The sequence below is a fragment of the Bison bison genome, unplaced genomic scaffold, assembly GCF_000754665.1.
Source record: "Bison bison bison isolate TAMUID 2011002044 unplaced genomic scaffold, Bison_UMD1.0 scf7180017864180, whole genome shotgun sequence".
In the NCBI taxonomy this organism is placed as follows: domain Eukaryota; kingdom Metazoa; phylum Chordata; class Mammalia; order Artiodactyla; family Bovidae; genus Bison; species Bison bison.
The window spans coordinates 1,270,151-1,287,113 of NW_011494752.1; the positions used below are offsets into that span (position 1 = coordinate 1,270,151).

General features: G+C 52.8%; 1 protein-coding gene across 2 annotated transcripts in view; it reads left to right on the forward strand.

The window, feature by feature from the left end:
- The window catches only part of JUP (junction plakoglobin), a 26,429-nt gene that overhangs the window by 4,112 nt on the left and 5,354 nt on the right, over positions 1 to 16,963 (forward strand). For both annotated transcript variants that reach the window (XM_010842540.1, XM_010842539.1), the window contains 8 exons: positions 8,044 to 8,259; positions 10,694 to 10,953; positions 11,188 to 11,426; positions 12,186 to 12,387; positions 13,218 to 13,362; positions 13,489 to 13,592; positions 15,356 to 15,694; positions 16,892 to 16,954. In XM_010842540.1, coding sequence (XP_010840842.1) covers positions 8,052 to 8,259; positions 10,694 to 10,953; positions 11,188 to 11,426; positions 12,186 to 12,387; positions 13,218 to 13,362; positions 13,489 to 13,592; positions 15,356 to 15,694; positions 16,892 to 16,954 — 1,560 coding nt within the window. In that variant the 5' untranslated portion in view covers positions 8,044 to 8,051. The remainder of the gene's footprint in view (positions 1 to 8,043; positions 8,260 to 10,693; positions 10,954 to 11,187; positions 11,427 to 12,185; positions 12,388 to 13,217; positions 13,363 to 13,488; positions 13,593 to 15,355; positions 15,695 to 16,891; positions 16,955 to 16,963) is intronic.

Below are 16,963 nucleotides of genomic sequence, written 5' to 3' on the forward strand. Positions count from 1 at the left end.
TTTTTCTTTTTCTTCCTTTTTTTTTTTTTCACCTTTTTGGCATGTGGGGGTCTTAATTCCCTGACCAGGGATTGAACCCGCACCCCCTGCATTGGAAGGCAGAGTCTTAACCACTGCACCACCGTGGAAGTCCCCAGGATGCTTATGGAAGGAATGGAGGCTAGACAGGAAGAAGGACTTCCCACCTGTTAGAGATGAGGTCTTGAGTTGATAAGTAAGAGGGAGATGCCAGTGGAGGCTCAGAGTTGACTCTTCTCTGAAGGGAATGAAGCAGGGCCCCATCCATGTGAGTTGGGGAGGGCCAGCCTACCCCAAGAGAGCAGGCAGGAATCACTACTGTTTAGGGGCAAGTCTGAGGTCTGGTGGGTCCCTGCTGGGGAAACTTTTAGTCTTGTGTCTTTTGGGAGGAGAGACCTGGCTCTGAGAGGGGCAGGGAGCCATGAGCCACTTACCCACTGACCCCTGCGAAGAGAAAGAGCAGTGTGACTAGGGCAAGTCATCAGGGTTTGTGTCTCTGCAAGGGACACCATGAGGCTTGCCTCCTGGGACATGGTTGAATCTGGTGGAGGTCTTGGGAGGCATGGACTGCCCTGATTTCCAGCAGCTTCTTTGGCCAGGCCAAAGAGAAAACTCTCTGACCATTCCCCCTTTGCTCAGCCTCTTGGCACCTCAGCTGTTGGGGGCCCTCAGGGCAGGAAGCTCAGCTTTCTGTGACCTATGGAGTGTAGGTTAATAGGTCAGCTATCTTTCCTCACTGTGGGGACAGCAGATTCTTGTCTCTGGCAAGTGGCAGGCATGGAGGACAACTGAGACAGGGCTGGGCAGTCAATACACTGCTTATTTGGGGGTGAGTGGAGGTTGTACTCACTGTGACTCCCCCTCCCGCTTGATTGAAAAAGTAATATCTGCTCACTTTGCAAAATAGTTGGAAAGTTTAGGAAAGTTTATGAGAGAAGAAAAAGTCATCCATAATCCTATCCTTTGAGGCATCTACTGCTAACATTTCTTTCCCTTCTCTTTTCTTAGCATGCTCCTGTTTCTCAGCCTTGCTCTTGGATGATCTCATGCTGTGTATACAATAACAAATTTTAAACAAACCTTTACCCAAATCCTGGTTTTCTCCAGCAAATGCTGAACAGGGAAGTAACAGTTGGATCTTACTTGCTTTTCCAGGAGGTCAGGCAGCAATCCCTGCAGAATGAAACTCTGGGGAATCACAGCCTGAGGAGTGGACACAAGCTGGGGTTGGGCTCCCCAGGCCCTTGTGGTTGGGTGGGGACAGCAGGCCCTTGGGATTGAGATATGTCGCTGACACAAGTGAGTCTTTAGCGGTTGTTTCCTGAGGCTGGTAAAGTGTTTTTCCATTCCCAGGAGTCTTGGTTTGGGGTCTCTGCTGGTTTGGGATTTTTGCCCACCCAGGGCCCCCAGCAGGGAATGGATCTCCAGCTGGACTGCTCTCCAGGGGAGCCCTGAGGTTCCCAGGGTCCAGCCACCTGGCCGGGCATTTCCCTCTCCTTCAAGTCCCCTTCATTTTCCCACCCTGGTTTGTTTGCTTTGGGCAGGAGCCCAGAAGGAAGAAAATAAACAGCAGCTGGGTCGGCCTGACCTGAACCTCCTCCACCCCCAGCCAGGCCTGGGCCGCTGCTCCGGCTGTCCTCCAAACCGGAAGTGAGGGGTTTCCTCCGGAAGCTCAGGATGGGCTTCTGTGTCTTCTCCTGTCCCTAGAGCCCTGGCCATGGCTGGTGCCCATTTCAGTCTCTGCCCATTTGGAATGACCAGTCTGATGGGGGAGACCACAGTTTTGGCCAAGGAAATCTTGTCCACGGGTGGGGGTGTTTCTCCTGGAGCCACTAGTCTGAGGGGAGTGGCCTCTCTGGGAAGCCCCAGCCTGACTAGGGGGAGATAGGGCTCTCAAGGGAAGTAGTCACATCTCTGTACTTCTAGAGTCTGTTTCCGACTGTGCTTGGGCCCGCCGGCCAAGTCTCTGCTGGAGCCAGAGACAGAGTGAGGAAGGGTGGGGGCTGGTGACCCTGCAGAGCCCAGCCTCTCCCCTGGGGCTGCTATGTGGGGAATGTCCACGCCTGACTGGCCTGCCCGCCCCCGACTGCAGACCACAGCACATGTGACCTAGGAGAGGGGCAGCACTGTTTCTGCCCCTTCCCCTCCCAGGATCTGGATATAACTCATCTTCCCCAACCATACCCTGTCCTCCAACCCCAGGGGCTCTGGCCTAGGACCAGGAGGCAACTCCCCTCCTAGCCCTTATCTGAGAGGTCAGGGAAGAGAAGCTTGGGTCTTAACCTTGGGTGTGCATGCACGCTAAGTCGCTTTAGTTGTGTCTGACTAACTGCGACCCTATGGACTGTAGCCTACTAGGCTCCTCTGTCCACGGGATTCTCCAAGCAAGAATATTGGATTGGTTGCCGTGCCCTCCGGCAGGGGATCTTCCTGATCCAGGGATTGAACCTGTGTTTCCTGCATTGGCAGACAGGTTCTTTACCACTAGCACCCCCCTGGGAAGCCCCTGGGGTATTGGCTCCTAAAAAGCAGGCTGGCTGCCAGCTACCTTACTGGGCCCATCTTTGCTGGCCCCTCTGCAACTTCTTTGCTTTCCTAATGGAAAGACACTTGCCTGGGTTGTTCCTATCAACAGAGGCCTTCTGCTTGTACCATCCACACAACTTAACAGTGGTCTGAAGAAAGCAGTGTCTTGATTGTCTCCACTTTATTTTTGGCTGTGCCGCTCAGCATGTAGGATCTTAGTTCCTGGTCCAGGGATTGAACTCATTCCCCATGCAGTGGAAGTGTGGACTCCTAACCTCTGGACTGCCAGGGAAGTCCCTGTCTCTCCACTTTACAGAGGAGGAATATGAGGCTTCAGGAAATCACATGACTTGCCCAAGGGCAAAGGGCCAGTGTGAGGTGAGGCTGGATGGAGCTTTCCCCTGACTGCACCCTGTCCTCGGTCCCCTTCCTCTGTCACTGCCTGAGCCCGTGATCTGCATCTACAGAGTCTGACCTCTGGCCCAAGGACCTTCTGGAAGCCCTGCCTGCTCTGTTGCAGTGCTTCTGAGCCAGGTCCCAGCACACCGCTCGGGCAACCAATTCCTGTTCTGATTTCCAGATGTGTGATTGAAACTTGGTGTCATACAGCCCAGCCCAGCTGGCGAGGGAAGGAGCCTGTAGCTCTGGTGGGAGTTTTTAAATTTATTTTTAATTTTTAAATATTTTTGGCCGTGCTGCAGTGCACATGGGATCTAGTTCCCTAACCAGGGATCGAACCTGTGTCCCCTGCAGTGGAAGCGCAGAGTGCTAACTCCTGGGGAAGTCCTGGGATTTATTTTTTTATTTCAGAGGTGGGCTGCACCCTGCCAGGACAGTCTTGGATTTAGAGTGCCCAGTGACAGCCCACTGGGTTGGCCATGCAGAGGAGGAGGCAGGAGTGGAAGGCAGTGTGCCCCAAAGCATCCTCATTGCTTGCTTGCAGATTCCTGGCCAGTGTGGGCCAGTGGGGGAGGGGTCCTTTGCACCCCCTCTCCAGAGCCCCTGTTTTCTCTTCCTGCCCCTTGCGAGGTCCCCATCCCATCCTGTGATCTCTGAGCTGGCTTCTTCCTCCTGTGTCGCCAACAATAGAACCACTGCTAAACAAAGCGCCCCCATTCAGTTCAGAGCCCCGCCCTGTGTCTGGCTCTGCCCGTCTCCGGCCAGGGTGCCTGGGCAGGGCCCACGTCTGTCTCGCCTCCTTCCACCCTGGCTCTGACCAGGGGCATTATGGTGGGTCTCCAGATCCAGGGCAGAGCAGGGTGAGACCAAACTGGGTGTGGCCTCCTCCGCCCTGGGAACTGCAAAACCAGCATTTTGGTTTCTTGTGAGAGAATTCCCCTGATTCTCCTGGGGAGTAGGTGAGAAGAGGTGGGGTTGCTTGACAGTCCTGCCTGAGGTCTTACTTAGATCTTTCCTGTGCTGAGAGTAACTCCCTCCACCATCCTTTCTTCATGAAGAGTTCTGGTGTGTCTTCTCTGAACTGCTTTCTACCTCTGACCTTGCCCACCCTCAGCCTTTTCTTGACTGTCATAGGAACTCTGACTTTTTATGCCTAGAATCTTAGATATCAACGATCCTCTGAGATCACCCAGGCCACTCTTTCTGTGGATGAAGCACAGAGAGGGAAAGCTGTTGCCCAAGGACACACAGCAAGTTGCCAGCAGAGCTGGGACTAGAACCTGTGACTCCTGATTTTGGAGCAGCCAGTGCTTGGCTCCACCTATGCTCCCTTCAGCTCCCTGCCTCCGGTCTCTCTGCAGGTGCCTGGCATTCTTTCCCTGATTCCAGGGTTTCCCCTCTTCCCCCAGATGCCCTGTTAGGAGCCAGGGGAAGAGGCTGGTTGGCAACGAGGCAGGCCTGGGCTTGAGCAGAGCACCACTGTTTTTCAGCGTGGCACTTGTTCCCTCATCTGGAAACTGGAATAATCAAATGCTGACCAGGGTTGCTTCTAGGAAGCATGAGATTCATTTGCTAATTAAGACACACGCCCCTGCCTCCATCCTTCCACTATGGTGGATCCTTTGACCTCCGTGAGGCCTCTGGCTCATTCTAGGCAGTTGTCCAGCCCTCAGCTTCTCTTAGCTCCAGGCTTGGGCTGGTCGGGGTGCTGAGGGGCCTGCTAGGAAACACCTCTCTTATGGCTAGCCTTGACCTCAAGGGTCCCTTTGGATCTGGGGCCAGCGAGTGGATTGTTCCTTAGGTTCTGGCCAAGGCCCGCATCTCTCACTTGGCTGAGAAGCACCAGGGGTAGGTGATGGTCTCTACTGGGAGCAGCGTTTTCTGGCTCAGATGGGCTATTTTTACTGATAGGGCTGGAGAGACCCAGTTTTGTTTTTTTAATAACTCACTATAGAATAAACAAGAAAAATTATACAATCATCTCAAGAGATGTAGAAAGATCATTTGGTACCATTCAGCATCCATGGCACACAGGCCTGGAACTCAGCCCCAGCAGGGCCTTCCTTCTGCCTCTGAGTGCTAGTTTGAAATCTTTTTTTATTTTTGGTTGTTTTTTCCATTGGAGGATAATTGCTTTACAATATCGTGTTGCTTTCTGCCCTACATCAACATGAATCAGCCACAGGGAGATGTCCAGTTTGTCCTCAGCGAATCTGGCTGAGGCTCGGCGGCCAGATGGCAGCTCAGCTGTCTGCCCGGCAAAGTGGCCTTCGCAGGGTTAATGCAGCTGTCTTTACTGACGCAGTTTCATCTTCCTTCTCCGGGCTCGGATGTCCAAGGCTTCCTGCCTGAATTTTCTCCCTGGGGGCTGCTCGGAGACGGGCTTTCTCCTCCCAAACTCTCCTGGTTCTCTGTCTTGTCTCTCCAGGGAAGGCAGGAGTGCTGGGTGGGCAGCGTGTGCTTCGGGCAGGGGCGAGGGGGAGGGCTCCCCCTGAAATAGCTGCATCGGCCTGGATAGCAGCTGGGCACATCTGGCGGCACCGAGCCTGCTTCTGTTTATCAGCCCGAAACTCTGAGTCACTTGGGGTGATGGGAGGAGAGGAAAGAAGCTCCAGGGAGTGGGCCTGGCTCCTGCCTCTGCCTGTTCCAGGTGTGCTTATAGGCAGGGGAGGGGAGGGGTCACCATAAAAGGCAGGGAAACCTGAAGGATCATTGGCGTCCTCCTGGGAGGTGGCGCTGGGCCTGTTCGGGAAGACATATCTGTGGTGACCTTTGTTCCCAGCAACGGACAAGGCTCACCAGCCACCGCAGCCTCGTCCCCAACTGGTCTCCAACGCAATGGGACAACGGGTTTGAGGTGGTGGGTGCTACCTCCCCTGTGGGTGGGCCAGCCTGGGGTCTACTTGCCATCTGAGGCCACACTGGGTGTGCACAGACCACAGACAGGTGTCACTCACGCCCAAGCCTGGTCCCGGCTGTCATTTCTCTGCTGTGCCCCCTCACCCGGTGGGGCCTCAGTTTCCCCATCTGTAAATTGGGAAGAAGAGCATGTCCTTTGAAACCCACTTGTGAGGATGTTGGCTGTCTTGAAAGGCACCAGGTAGGCCCTCACCGGGGTGCAACTTCTCTCATCCCTCTTCCTGGCTGTTGGACTCTGGAGGTCAGCACTCGAGACAAGGGAGCTGGACAGACCAAGCAGGAGTCACCTTGCTGGTACAGAGTCAGGCCCAGCTATTCATGACCCTCAAATGTCCCCAAGTTTCTGAATAGTAGCAGTGACTCCCCTGAGGCCTGCTCCACCCTGAGGTGAGAACACATCCTGGGGGAATACTGATACCCAGGCATGGCCACCGACATTGAGCACCTACTGTGTGGCCAGGTGCCCAGCTGGGTTGGTGGTGGGAGGTGGTGCTGCCCCATTTTACAGATGAGGATGGGGGTTCAGCTGAGCTGTGAATGGCCCGGGAGTATGTGGCTGAGGTCTGAACTGGTTGGTGGGACTCAGAATTCTGCGGAAGGCTTCTAAGAGCTGGGGTGCCAGAGAGATGGGGTTCTTAAGGCCTGAGCCTCTGGAGTCACTCCTGATCCTGCCCCATATGCAGAAGATTCTGGAGTCTCTGAGGCTCCCAGAGAAACCTGTCTGACTGCTTCCCTGCCCCACCTGCTTTCCCAGTTTCCCACCCAGTGCCTGGGGTGTAGTTGCCTCACCTTGCAGCCCTTCCCAGGAGTCCCAGTGAATGGGGGTGGGCCTTCAGGACCCTAGAAGTTGCTGGAGGCTCTGAGTGACGTCTCTTGTCTTGGGGGTTTGGGGCTGTGGGCCGCAAGGTGAGTGAGCCCGTTACTGCCAAAATCTGGCTTTTTCTGCCCACTGAAAGTGAAGTCACTCAGTCGTGTCTGACTCTTTGCGACGCCGTGGATGGTAGTCCACCAGGCTCTTCCATCCATGGGATTCTCCAGGCAAGAATACTGGAGTGGGTTGCCATTTCCTTCTCCAGATCTTCCTGACCCAGGAGATCTTCCTGACCCAGGGATCGAACCCAGGTCTCCCACATTGCAGGCAGACGCTTTAACCTCTGAGCCACCAGGGAAGCCTGAATTTAAAAATACAGAGATAGAGCTTAGAGGAAATAGAAAGGTAGCTTTAATCCTCAGCCGGCAGAGGGGGAGAACACAGTAGGTTTGTGCCTCAAGAACTGTTTCCCCCTCTTCCATAAGGAATCTGAAGGGTTATATAAAATGAAGGCTCGCAGTCAGGGGTAGGTGATGATAAACAAACGTCTAAGGATTTTGCGTCCTCTTCTTGCATTGTTTCAAAAGTAGTCATAGGCTGGCATCAGGTAGCCCGGTAATTGGATCTGGTAGTCCCAGTCCCAAAGCCCAGGAGTTGAGGCCATTGTCTTTTGTGTATTGTAGTGTGGCCTTCTTTCTGTATTGCAAAAAGAGAGAAAACTACCAGGTGTGGTCTGCAAAGAGAGTCCTGTGAAGGTGAGCACCAGATACAGGATGTAATTAGCATGAAATCAAAGGATGATAGGCACAAAATATAGCTTAAGCGGAGTTAGGGGGCAGAAAAGCAAACTTAGACTACAGGTTTGTTGTTGTTCAATCGCTAAGTTGTGTCTGACTCTTTGCGACCCCGTGGACTGCAGCTCCCCAGGCTTCCCTGTCCTTCCCTGATTAGGAACAGTTAAAGTGAAAACTAGGGGTAATCTGGCCTGCTCACTTTATGTTCTTTGTTCTCAGGAAAGAAAAGAAAAACTCATTCTTCTTTGTTCCTTTTCACTGCAATAAACCCAGGGCTGGGTTGGAGCATCTGGCCCTTTAAGGCACCTGTCTCCGTGGGGTTCATCCCACCCTGGGCTGGAGGTCAGAGATACAAGCTCAGGACTCACACCGGGTGTCCCACCCTGGGCAGTCCTCCCTGGGTTTGGTTCCTTGTGCCTCCCACCCTCCTCCACAGTCCACTGGGGCCCTTGGGGCCATGGTTGGGGGAAGGGGTGATGGGCAGGGCCTGGGTAGAGGCTGGAGATGGGGGCCGAGCCAAGTGATGGGATGTCCCACCTGGTCAGCTAATTTCCTGCCCCTCTTCTGTGTCCCCAGCAGCCACCATGGAGGTGATGAACCTGATCGAACAGCCCATCAAGGTGACCGAGTGGCAGCAGACATATACCTACGACTCTGGCATCCACTCGGGGGCCAACACCTGTGTGCCCTCGGTCAGCAGCAAGGGCCTCATAGAGGAGGATGAGGCCTGCGGGCGCCAGTACACGCTCAAGAAGACCACCACCTACACCCAGTCGGTGCCCCCGGGCCAAGGTCAGGACCCCTGGGGACTCTTCTGTGGGGCTATCCCAGCAGAAAAGCAGCTGGCTCCTGGAGGGAGGTGAGGGTCAAAGGAGGCAGACCTCAGGAGGCTCCCAGTCTTCGGAGGGAGGCTCAGCTCCAGTGCTTAGACTCAGCAGTCTGAGGGAGGAGGCACAGCATCTTCACAGCGCCCCTCCATCTGGGAGGGAGGCAGATTCCCGTCCCGTGAACCTCTAATAAGAAGGGGAGGCATAGACCCTGCACACCAGTCTGATGGAAGAAGCATGGTCCTTGCCCTCCACGAACGTACGGAGTGCTAAGGAGGCACCCTGCTACCCTCAGGGAACCCAGAGGCTGGGGGAAGACACAGTCCTTTTGCTCAAGTACACAGTGGGGGCAGAGCCCAGTTCTGGGGCTTGGTCAGAGTGGGGATGCCTGCCAGCCCAGGGTGCCCTGCCTGTCTGGGGGAAAGGAGGGTCCAGTCCCATCTGTAGCCCACAGACGGCTCTAGGGCCCTGAATGGTGTGGTATGGTGAGCCTTGGGAGCTGGGGAGGGTGGAGAACAGGTGGTGGCAGCCTGGGCCACTGCAGTGCTCAGCCTCTGCACCCCGGGGAGCTCCTCCTGACAGCATGCAGAGGCCTCTCCGCTTGGCGGGGCCAGGCATTGTGTTGGTTGCTAAAGTGCAGATTCAAGGCAGGAAAGCCATGTGGATGTCCCCTCCTTCCCAACTAATGGGAGTGGGGAACCTCTGTCTCCCTCTCCTCTGGGCTTTGGGACACTCACCAGGGCAGGGCTGCCTGGGAAACTGGGATACCTGTCTCTGGGACTTCCAGACTTACCAGGGGGCGGAGCCTGGACTGAACTGAGAGCCCTTCTCCTATTTTGTGAATCCCACAGCCCCAACTTCCCCTGTCATCCATTGTATTCTATTGGGTGACCCTCTGGGCCTCTATTTGCTGCTGCTGCTGCTGAGTCACTTCAGTCATGTCCGACTCTTTGTGACCCCCATGGACCGTAGCCCTCCAGGCTCCTCTGGTCATGAAATTCTTCAGGCAAGAATACTGGAGTGGGTTGCCATGCCCGTTTCCAGGGGCTCTTCCTGTATCTCCTGCGTCTCCTGCGTTACAGGCAGATTCTTTACCACTGAGCCACCGGGGAAGCCCCTGGGCCTCTATGTAGCTGACCATATAATGGGTGAATTGCCTCCTTTGGGGAGGTTGAGGGTGTAATTAGAATCATGAGATTTCAGGGTTGGAAAGAGACAGAGGTTGTATCATCCTACCCCTACCTGCTTGTTAAGGGAGGGGCATAGAGTCAGGGTTGGGTTCTGGAGTCAGGCTGTCTGGGTTCCGGTCCCAACTCGGGTTCTTATAACCTCTCTGTGTCTCAGTTTTCCCATCTGTAAAGTGGAGATAATAATAGTCCTTGCCTTGTAGGGTTGTAAGATTAAATGAGAAAAATATAAGGACTGCACTTAATTCACTGCCGGGCACACAACAAGTATAGGCATAGGACTTCCCTGGTGGTCCAGTGGTTAAGGCTCTGCGCTGCCAATGCGGGCGACACGGGTTCAATCCCTGATTGGTGAACTGAGATCCCACATGCTGTGCAGCATGGCCAAAAGACCTTTAAAAAAGTATAGGCACAAATTTTTTTTTTTTTTACAAATTGAAGATTTGTGATAACTGCATGGATCAAGTCTATATGCGCCATTTTCCCAGCAGCATTTGCTTACTTCATGTCTCTGTATCACATTTTAGTAATTCTTGCAATATTTCAAACATTTTCATGATGATTCTCTTTGTGATGGTAATCTGTGATCAGTGGTCTTTGATAATGCTGCTATGACTTGTTGAAGACTCAGATGATAGTCATCATTTTTTGGCAATAAAATATTTTAAAATTAAGATATGTACATTTTTTAGACACAATGCTATCACACACAAGATACTATAAATAGTGTAAACATAAGTTTTACATGCAGTAGGCAACCAAAAAATTCATGACTCACTTTACTGCAATATTCACTTCTTCATTGTAGTGGTAGGGAACTACGTATCTTTTATGTATTATACATTATATAACCGTAATATCTTTTAGGTATGCCTGTACTCAAAAAATGTTAACTATTCCTTTTAATAATAATAAACTCTGACCTTATTTTTAGTGATATGTGCCAGGCACACGCTCCTTTCTTTTAAGAACAATTCACACCTATCATGTCATTTAATTCTCATAAGAATTCCCTGTGATGAACAGAACAGGAGGTGCCCCATTTTATCGCTGATGACCTGAGGTGATGATGACCTCCTCGAGGTCACTGGTTAAAGGCAGAACTGTGAGTGGTGGACTGGAAGTCAGCCCAGAGAGCCCAAATGGGATGCCTGCTCCCCAGTGTCCCCCTGCCCGCTTCCTGCAACTCAGTCCCTCTTTGCTGGCCCCCAGGTGACCTGGAGTACCAGATGTCCACGACCGCCAGAGCCAAGCGGGTGCGGGAGGCCATGTGTCCCGGTGTGACAGGAGAGGACAGCTCGCTGCTGCTCACCACCCAGGTGGAGGGGCAGACCACCAACCTGCAGCGGCTGGCTGAGCCATCCCAACTCCTCAAGTCGGCCATCGTACATCTCATCAACTACCAGGACGATGCTGAGCTGGCCACCCGGGCCCTGCCTGAGCTCACCAAGCTGCTCAATGATGAGGACCCGGTCTGTGAGGGCCTGGCCAGGGTGGAGGCAGGACAGGGAGGGGAGAGTCAGAGGTCTGTAGGAGAGGGCTCTGCCTGGGGTGGAGAGAGGTCATTTCCAGAGCCTCATCAGTGGGAAGTCTGACCCAGGTCTGTCTGAGCGTTGTGGAGGTGTCTTCTGGCCCTTCCTGCTCACAATGGCAGCCGTCTCGGCCCGTCTGCTCACTCCCTCCCCTCCTCCTCCTTACCCCCCAAGGTGGTGGTGACCAAGGCGGCCATGATCGTGAACCAGCTGTCGAAGAAGGAGGCGTCTCGGCGGGCGCTGATGGGCTCGCCCCAGCTGGTGGCGGCTGTCGTGCGCACCATGCAGAACACCAGTGACCTGGACACGGCCCGTTGCACCACCACCATCCTGCACAACCTCTCCCACCACCGCGAGGGGCTGCTTGCCATCTTCAAGTCGGGCGGCATCCCTGCCCTGGTCCGCATGCTCAGGTACCCACCCCTACTCCCTGCAGGAACCAGGGGTGTCCCCTCCCTTGGACTTCCCTGTCTTCCATAGATTTATTGAGCACCTACTGTGCCAGGTGCAGAACCACGCCCAGTCCTGATGCTCAGCTGCTCACAGCCTAGCGGGGGAGACAGGCAGGTAACTCTCAGGTTATTTATCAGGATACAGTGTAGATGACGGCAAAGGTGTGCCCAAGATTGGTCAGTGGAGCTCCAAGAAGCTGTTCACTCTGATGGCAGGGGTTTGACAGAGGAGTGGACTTTGATTGGTGTAGATGACGGGAAGAGTATTCCAGGCAGAGGGAACAGCCTGTGCAAAATCCCTTGCCACCTTTATCTTTCCCTGCCTTGCAATGTTGAATAGCCTTTTTCCTGATCCCCATACCCAGCTGCAAGTTCCTTAAGGGAGGAAATACTGATCTTACTCCTGAGTCCCTTGCAGGCCTTTCTAGCATGATGCCTTCCACATGGCAGTTACTCCGGTGTCCAGGGGACCAACTCAGTAGGGACAGGTGTGCTTAGCACCGAGCTGGGAGTCCAGAGCAAGAGGAGTCATGGTCTCAGTGGAGAGAGGAGAGGTGCTGCGTGCTCTGTTCATAGAGATGAGACTGGACTCAAGGGACAATGAAATTTTAGTAAAGAGGTATTTCCATAGAGGTGTCAGTATTGGGGAAGGCTTCCTACAGGAGGTGATCCACATTCACCTGGAACCTGACTCACGTGAACCCTCTACCCCAATCCCAGCTCCCCTGTGGAGTCGGTCTTGTTCTATGCCATCACCACGCTGCACAACCTGCTGCTCTACCAGGAAGGTGCCAAGATGGCAGTGCGCCTGGCAGACGGGCTGCAGAAGATGGTGCCCCTGCTCAACAAGAACAACCCTAAGTTCCTGGCCATCACCACCGACTGCCTGCAGCTCTTGGCCTATGGCAACCAGGAGAGCAAGGTGGGCTGAGCCCTGTCGTCCTCACACAACCATGTGCTTCCTCCAGTTCTTCCTGCCCCCAACCAAGACCTGCATCCCCCATGCCATCCCCCTCCATCCAGCTGCAGCTTCGGGTCACTGCTTCCTTATTCTTTTTAGGTTAAATGTATATATGTAAATTCTGATGTAATGTTTCATCATACTACTGAATATTTTGAGGATAAGGGAAAGAAAAAATGATCCTCACACAACCATGTGCTTCCTCCAGTGCTTTCCTGTGGGCATTTTTTATACAGTTGTAGTCATAATTTACAACTTGGCATGTTTTCTACTAATGTATGATATTAAAATTATTATTATTGCTTTTTTGCTACTCTGTCCTCAAAACCACCCTTTATAAGAGCAAATAATATTTCATTAAATGGAGACTCCAGACTTTATCCTGAGGAAGGGCATTTAGGTTGCTCCTGATCTTCAATTTTTATGAACAATGCTATAATGAACATATTCAAGACACAGCTTTTCCCAAAAAGTAGGAATTTTTTTCATCAGTAGGGTTAAGGATTTTTAATGTTTCTAAGCTTTTACAAAAATTTCCAGGTACTTTCCAAAAGAATTGCCTTACTTACAATGCCATCAGCAGCAATGTATGTTAGTAGTCTCACCTCATCCTTGCCAGCATTGTGTATTATCATTTCTTTCAACATTTGGCTTATTTAGTAGTCACAAAAGCTATTCAGGTTTTGGATGAAGCTCAGTAATAACAGCTCTGTCACCTACCCTCCCTTCCGTCCTTGTTCCTTGCCAGAGACCCCATCTGTCTCACACTCATTTCCCCCCTCCCCCCACAGCTCATCATCCTGGCCAATGGAGGACCCCAGGCCCTCGTCCAGATCATGCGCAACTACAGTTATGAGAAGCTGCTCTGGACCACCAGCCGCGTGCTCAAAGTGCTGTCCGTGTGTCCCAGCAACAAGCCTGCCATTGTGGAGGCTGGTGAGTACTGCAGCTCGTGAGGATGGCCCATGTAGCCAGGTGGGTGGGGGCGGGGCCCCTGATCAGCCACCAGGCTCAGTCCGCTGTGCTCCCCTGTGGCTGACATGTGCTCATCTCCTACCCCAGGTGGGATGCAGGCCCTGGGCAAGCACCTGACGAGCAATAGCCCCCGCCTTGTGCAGAACTGCCTGTGGACCCTGCGCAACCTTTCTGATGTGGCCACCAAGCAGGTGAGGGAGATGATCAGGCCTGTGTCCCCCTCCTCAGCTGTCTTTCTGCATCCAGCCTCCTGTCTGGGAGTCTGACCTTAGGAGCCTGAGATCCCTAAATCTTGCTCCACTGTGGCTGAGGCTGGAAGTGCCCTTCATCCCTTTAGCTAAAGGCTCTAATCCCTCTGAGGGGTTTTGGAAGAGGCCTAGAGGAAAGGGGCTGATGGTTCCAAGCAGGGGTTCAGCTGGTTATGCCCTAGACGTTGGGCAGGGAGCAGTAGTGTGCAGGCGATGGCTTGGGGGCCCTGGGTGGCTAAAAACAACTTAAGGAAAAATGCAGTTTCAGGACAAGTCTTCTGGTTCCTCCTTTAGACCTGTCTGTCATTGCTAAGAATTACATCAATGTTCTAGGCTCAGTTAAGCACTTGGGACACTGGCTTCTTTACCCCTTTCAGTACCTGGAGGTAGAGTGTGGGGCTCGTTGTTAGCTGAAGAAACAAAGGCTCAAGTGGTACATATATACAATGGAATATTACCCAGTCATTAAAAAGAATGAAATAATGCCATTTGCAGCAACATGGATTGACCTAGAGGTTGTTATTACACTAAGTGAAGTAAGTTGGACAGAGAAAGACAAATATTATATGACATCACTTACATGCAGACTCAAAAAAATGATACAAACGAATTGATTTATAAAACAGAAACAGACTCACAAACTTAGAGAATGAATTTATAGTTACTAGGGTGAAAATTGGGGGGCAGGGATAGATTGGGAGTTTGGGATTGACATGTGCACACTGATATATTTAAAATAGATAATCAATAAGGACCTATTGTATAGCACAGGGAACTCTGCTCAGTACGCTGTAATGACCTAAATGGGAAAAGAATTTGAAAAATAATAGATACATGTATATATAACCGAATCACTTTGCTGTACAACCAAAACTAACACAACATTGTTGATCAACTATAATCCAATATAAAATAAAAATATTAAAAAAATTTTCAACTATATCCAATATAAGATAAAAATTAAAAAAAGAATATTTTCAACTGTACTCCAAGAAAAAATAAAAATTAAAAAAAAAGAAATTTCTCATGGGCAAAAAAAATGAAGAAGAAATAGAAACAGGCTCAGGGAGTTAAGAAATGGCCTTGGTCATGGCTAGTAGACAGCAGAGTTGGGATGTGAACTCAGGACTGTCTGTCCCCAGCGCCTGGGGTTCTTATATTCTCCCACAAGGCCCACGTGGCTCTCCCTGGGAGAAATGAGGTTTCTGGCTTAGGGATGTTTCCTGAAGGCAGATTTGGCTTGGGGACCACTGAGTGTGCAGCAGCAAAGGCCCAGAAAGGGGAGAAGCATGTAAAAGTGGTTCAAGTGGGCCACTGCAGCATGGCTCAACAGCTTCATTCTGGCCTAGGGGCCTCCCTCGGCCTGAGTCCAGTCCTGTTGGGTCTGAGGACCCAGAGGAGGAGTCGGAGGGGCTGGAGAAGAGAGCATGGGGCTTAGAGATAAGTTTGGGTTCAGATCTGGCCCATGAGCTGTGAGTCTGTGAGCCAGGCCCTCAACCTCTCTCAGCCCCAGATCCTCCATGGGTAGAACTGCCATCTCACGGGGTGTCGGCAGGATTGCGGGATTGAAGATTCTCAGGGCCCAGGGAGTCTGTACTGAGTGGGCTGGAGACCCCCACTTAGGCCATCTCGCTCCCCTGGACATACTTGGGAAGCCCCTGCGTTTGGGGTTTTCCCTCACTCTCCACTGCTTTCCCCAACCCCAGGAGGGCCTGGAGAGCGTGCTGAAGATTCTGGTGAACCAGCTGAGCGTGGACGATGTCAATGTCCTCACCTGTGCCACGGGCACTCTGTCCAACCTGACGTGCAACAACAGCAAGAACAAGACGCTGGTGACACAGAACAGTGGTGTGGAGGCGCTCATCCACGCCATCCTGCGCGCGGGCGACAAGGATGACATCACGGAGCCCGCCGTCTGCGCCCTGCGCCACCTCACCAGCCGCCACCCCGAGGCCGAGATGGCCCAGAACTCCGTGCGTCTCAACTATGGCATCCCGGCCATCGTCAAGCTGCTCAACCAGCCCAACCAGTGGCCACTGGTCAAGGTACTGCCTGCTGCCCAGTGGGGCCAGGTGAGGGGAGGAGCTCTGAAGACAGTATTAGAGCCTCCACAGTCCATGGTGGCTCTGCTCCCGAGACCCAGAATCCTCCTATCTTGTAGCTTGGCCATCAGTTAGAATAGAGCTTCAGAGTTGAAGGCGCACAGGACCACCCTGGGTGATCTCAATTCAACTGCAGGCTCAGATTCGGTAGGCCTGGGGTGGGCCTGAGACTCTGCATTTCTAACGAGTCCACAGGGATTTCGGTGGTCCACGGGGCACAGTCATTATGCTAGAGGGTCTGGACGCTCAAAGTCGTCCTCATATGAATGGATGGGTGAGGTCACCTCATCCATGTATTCTAGCCCCGGAGAAGTGGAAAAGCCCTGAAGGGCTGGCAGTGACCAGAAAGTGAGACCACTTCAGCCCATACTCAGGAACTTGTTCCTGTGGCCACGCCTGGATGGAAGGGTGTCAGTACTGTGTCATGTGTCCTGCTCAAACTCAGGAAGGATGCTAAAGAGACAAAGGGTAGAGAGGGTTCTGGTGATACTTGGTGTCTGCCATTGGGAGCCAGGGAACCTGGAGGCTGCCTGGGTAGAGGACAGATGTGTCAGTTCCCTGTCACAGACAGGGGAGGGGAGGGTGAGCCCGGGCAGAGCTGTAGGTGTGTGACATCTGGTGCCAGAGTAAGGGAGCGACTATAGACAGGGTCTTGTCAGAGGTCACCAGAGCCAGCTGGCAGGGTGGGAGCCTGGGGCAGAGACCTCGTTCTAGATCCCACTGCTTCAGCTGGATTACATTGTGAGTGTCACCAATACAGGAGGCTTTCGGGTCAACCCTAGCGAGGACTCCCTGATAATCAGAGTTTGGGAACCATCAGAAAAGCAAGACTATATTGTCCGTGAGGGAGCGTTAAGAGAGAGGGAACAGGGGTGAGGGTCAAGGTATGGGGGCTGGTGGAATATTCTGGAATGGAGTATCATTTTAGCAAGGGCTATTAGAGTCTGACATGAGGAACAACAAGATCATATGGAATAAGGGGCATGGGCTGGGAGAAGCATCATTCTCTGGAGACCTTCCAGCACATCCATGGCTGGCCTGGGGGAGAAGAGACCGGGGGAAGGAGGAGATGATGCTGGAGAAGTGGGATCCTCCAGATGTCCACGAAATGCCCTTGACGGGTGCCCTTTTTCTTGCCAGGCAACCATTGGCCTGATCAGGAATCTGGCCCTGTGCCCAGCCAACCATGCCCCACTGCAGGAGGCAGCGGGC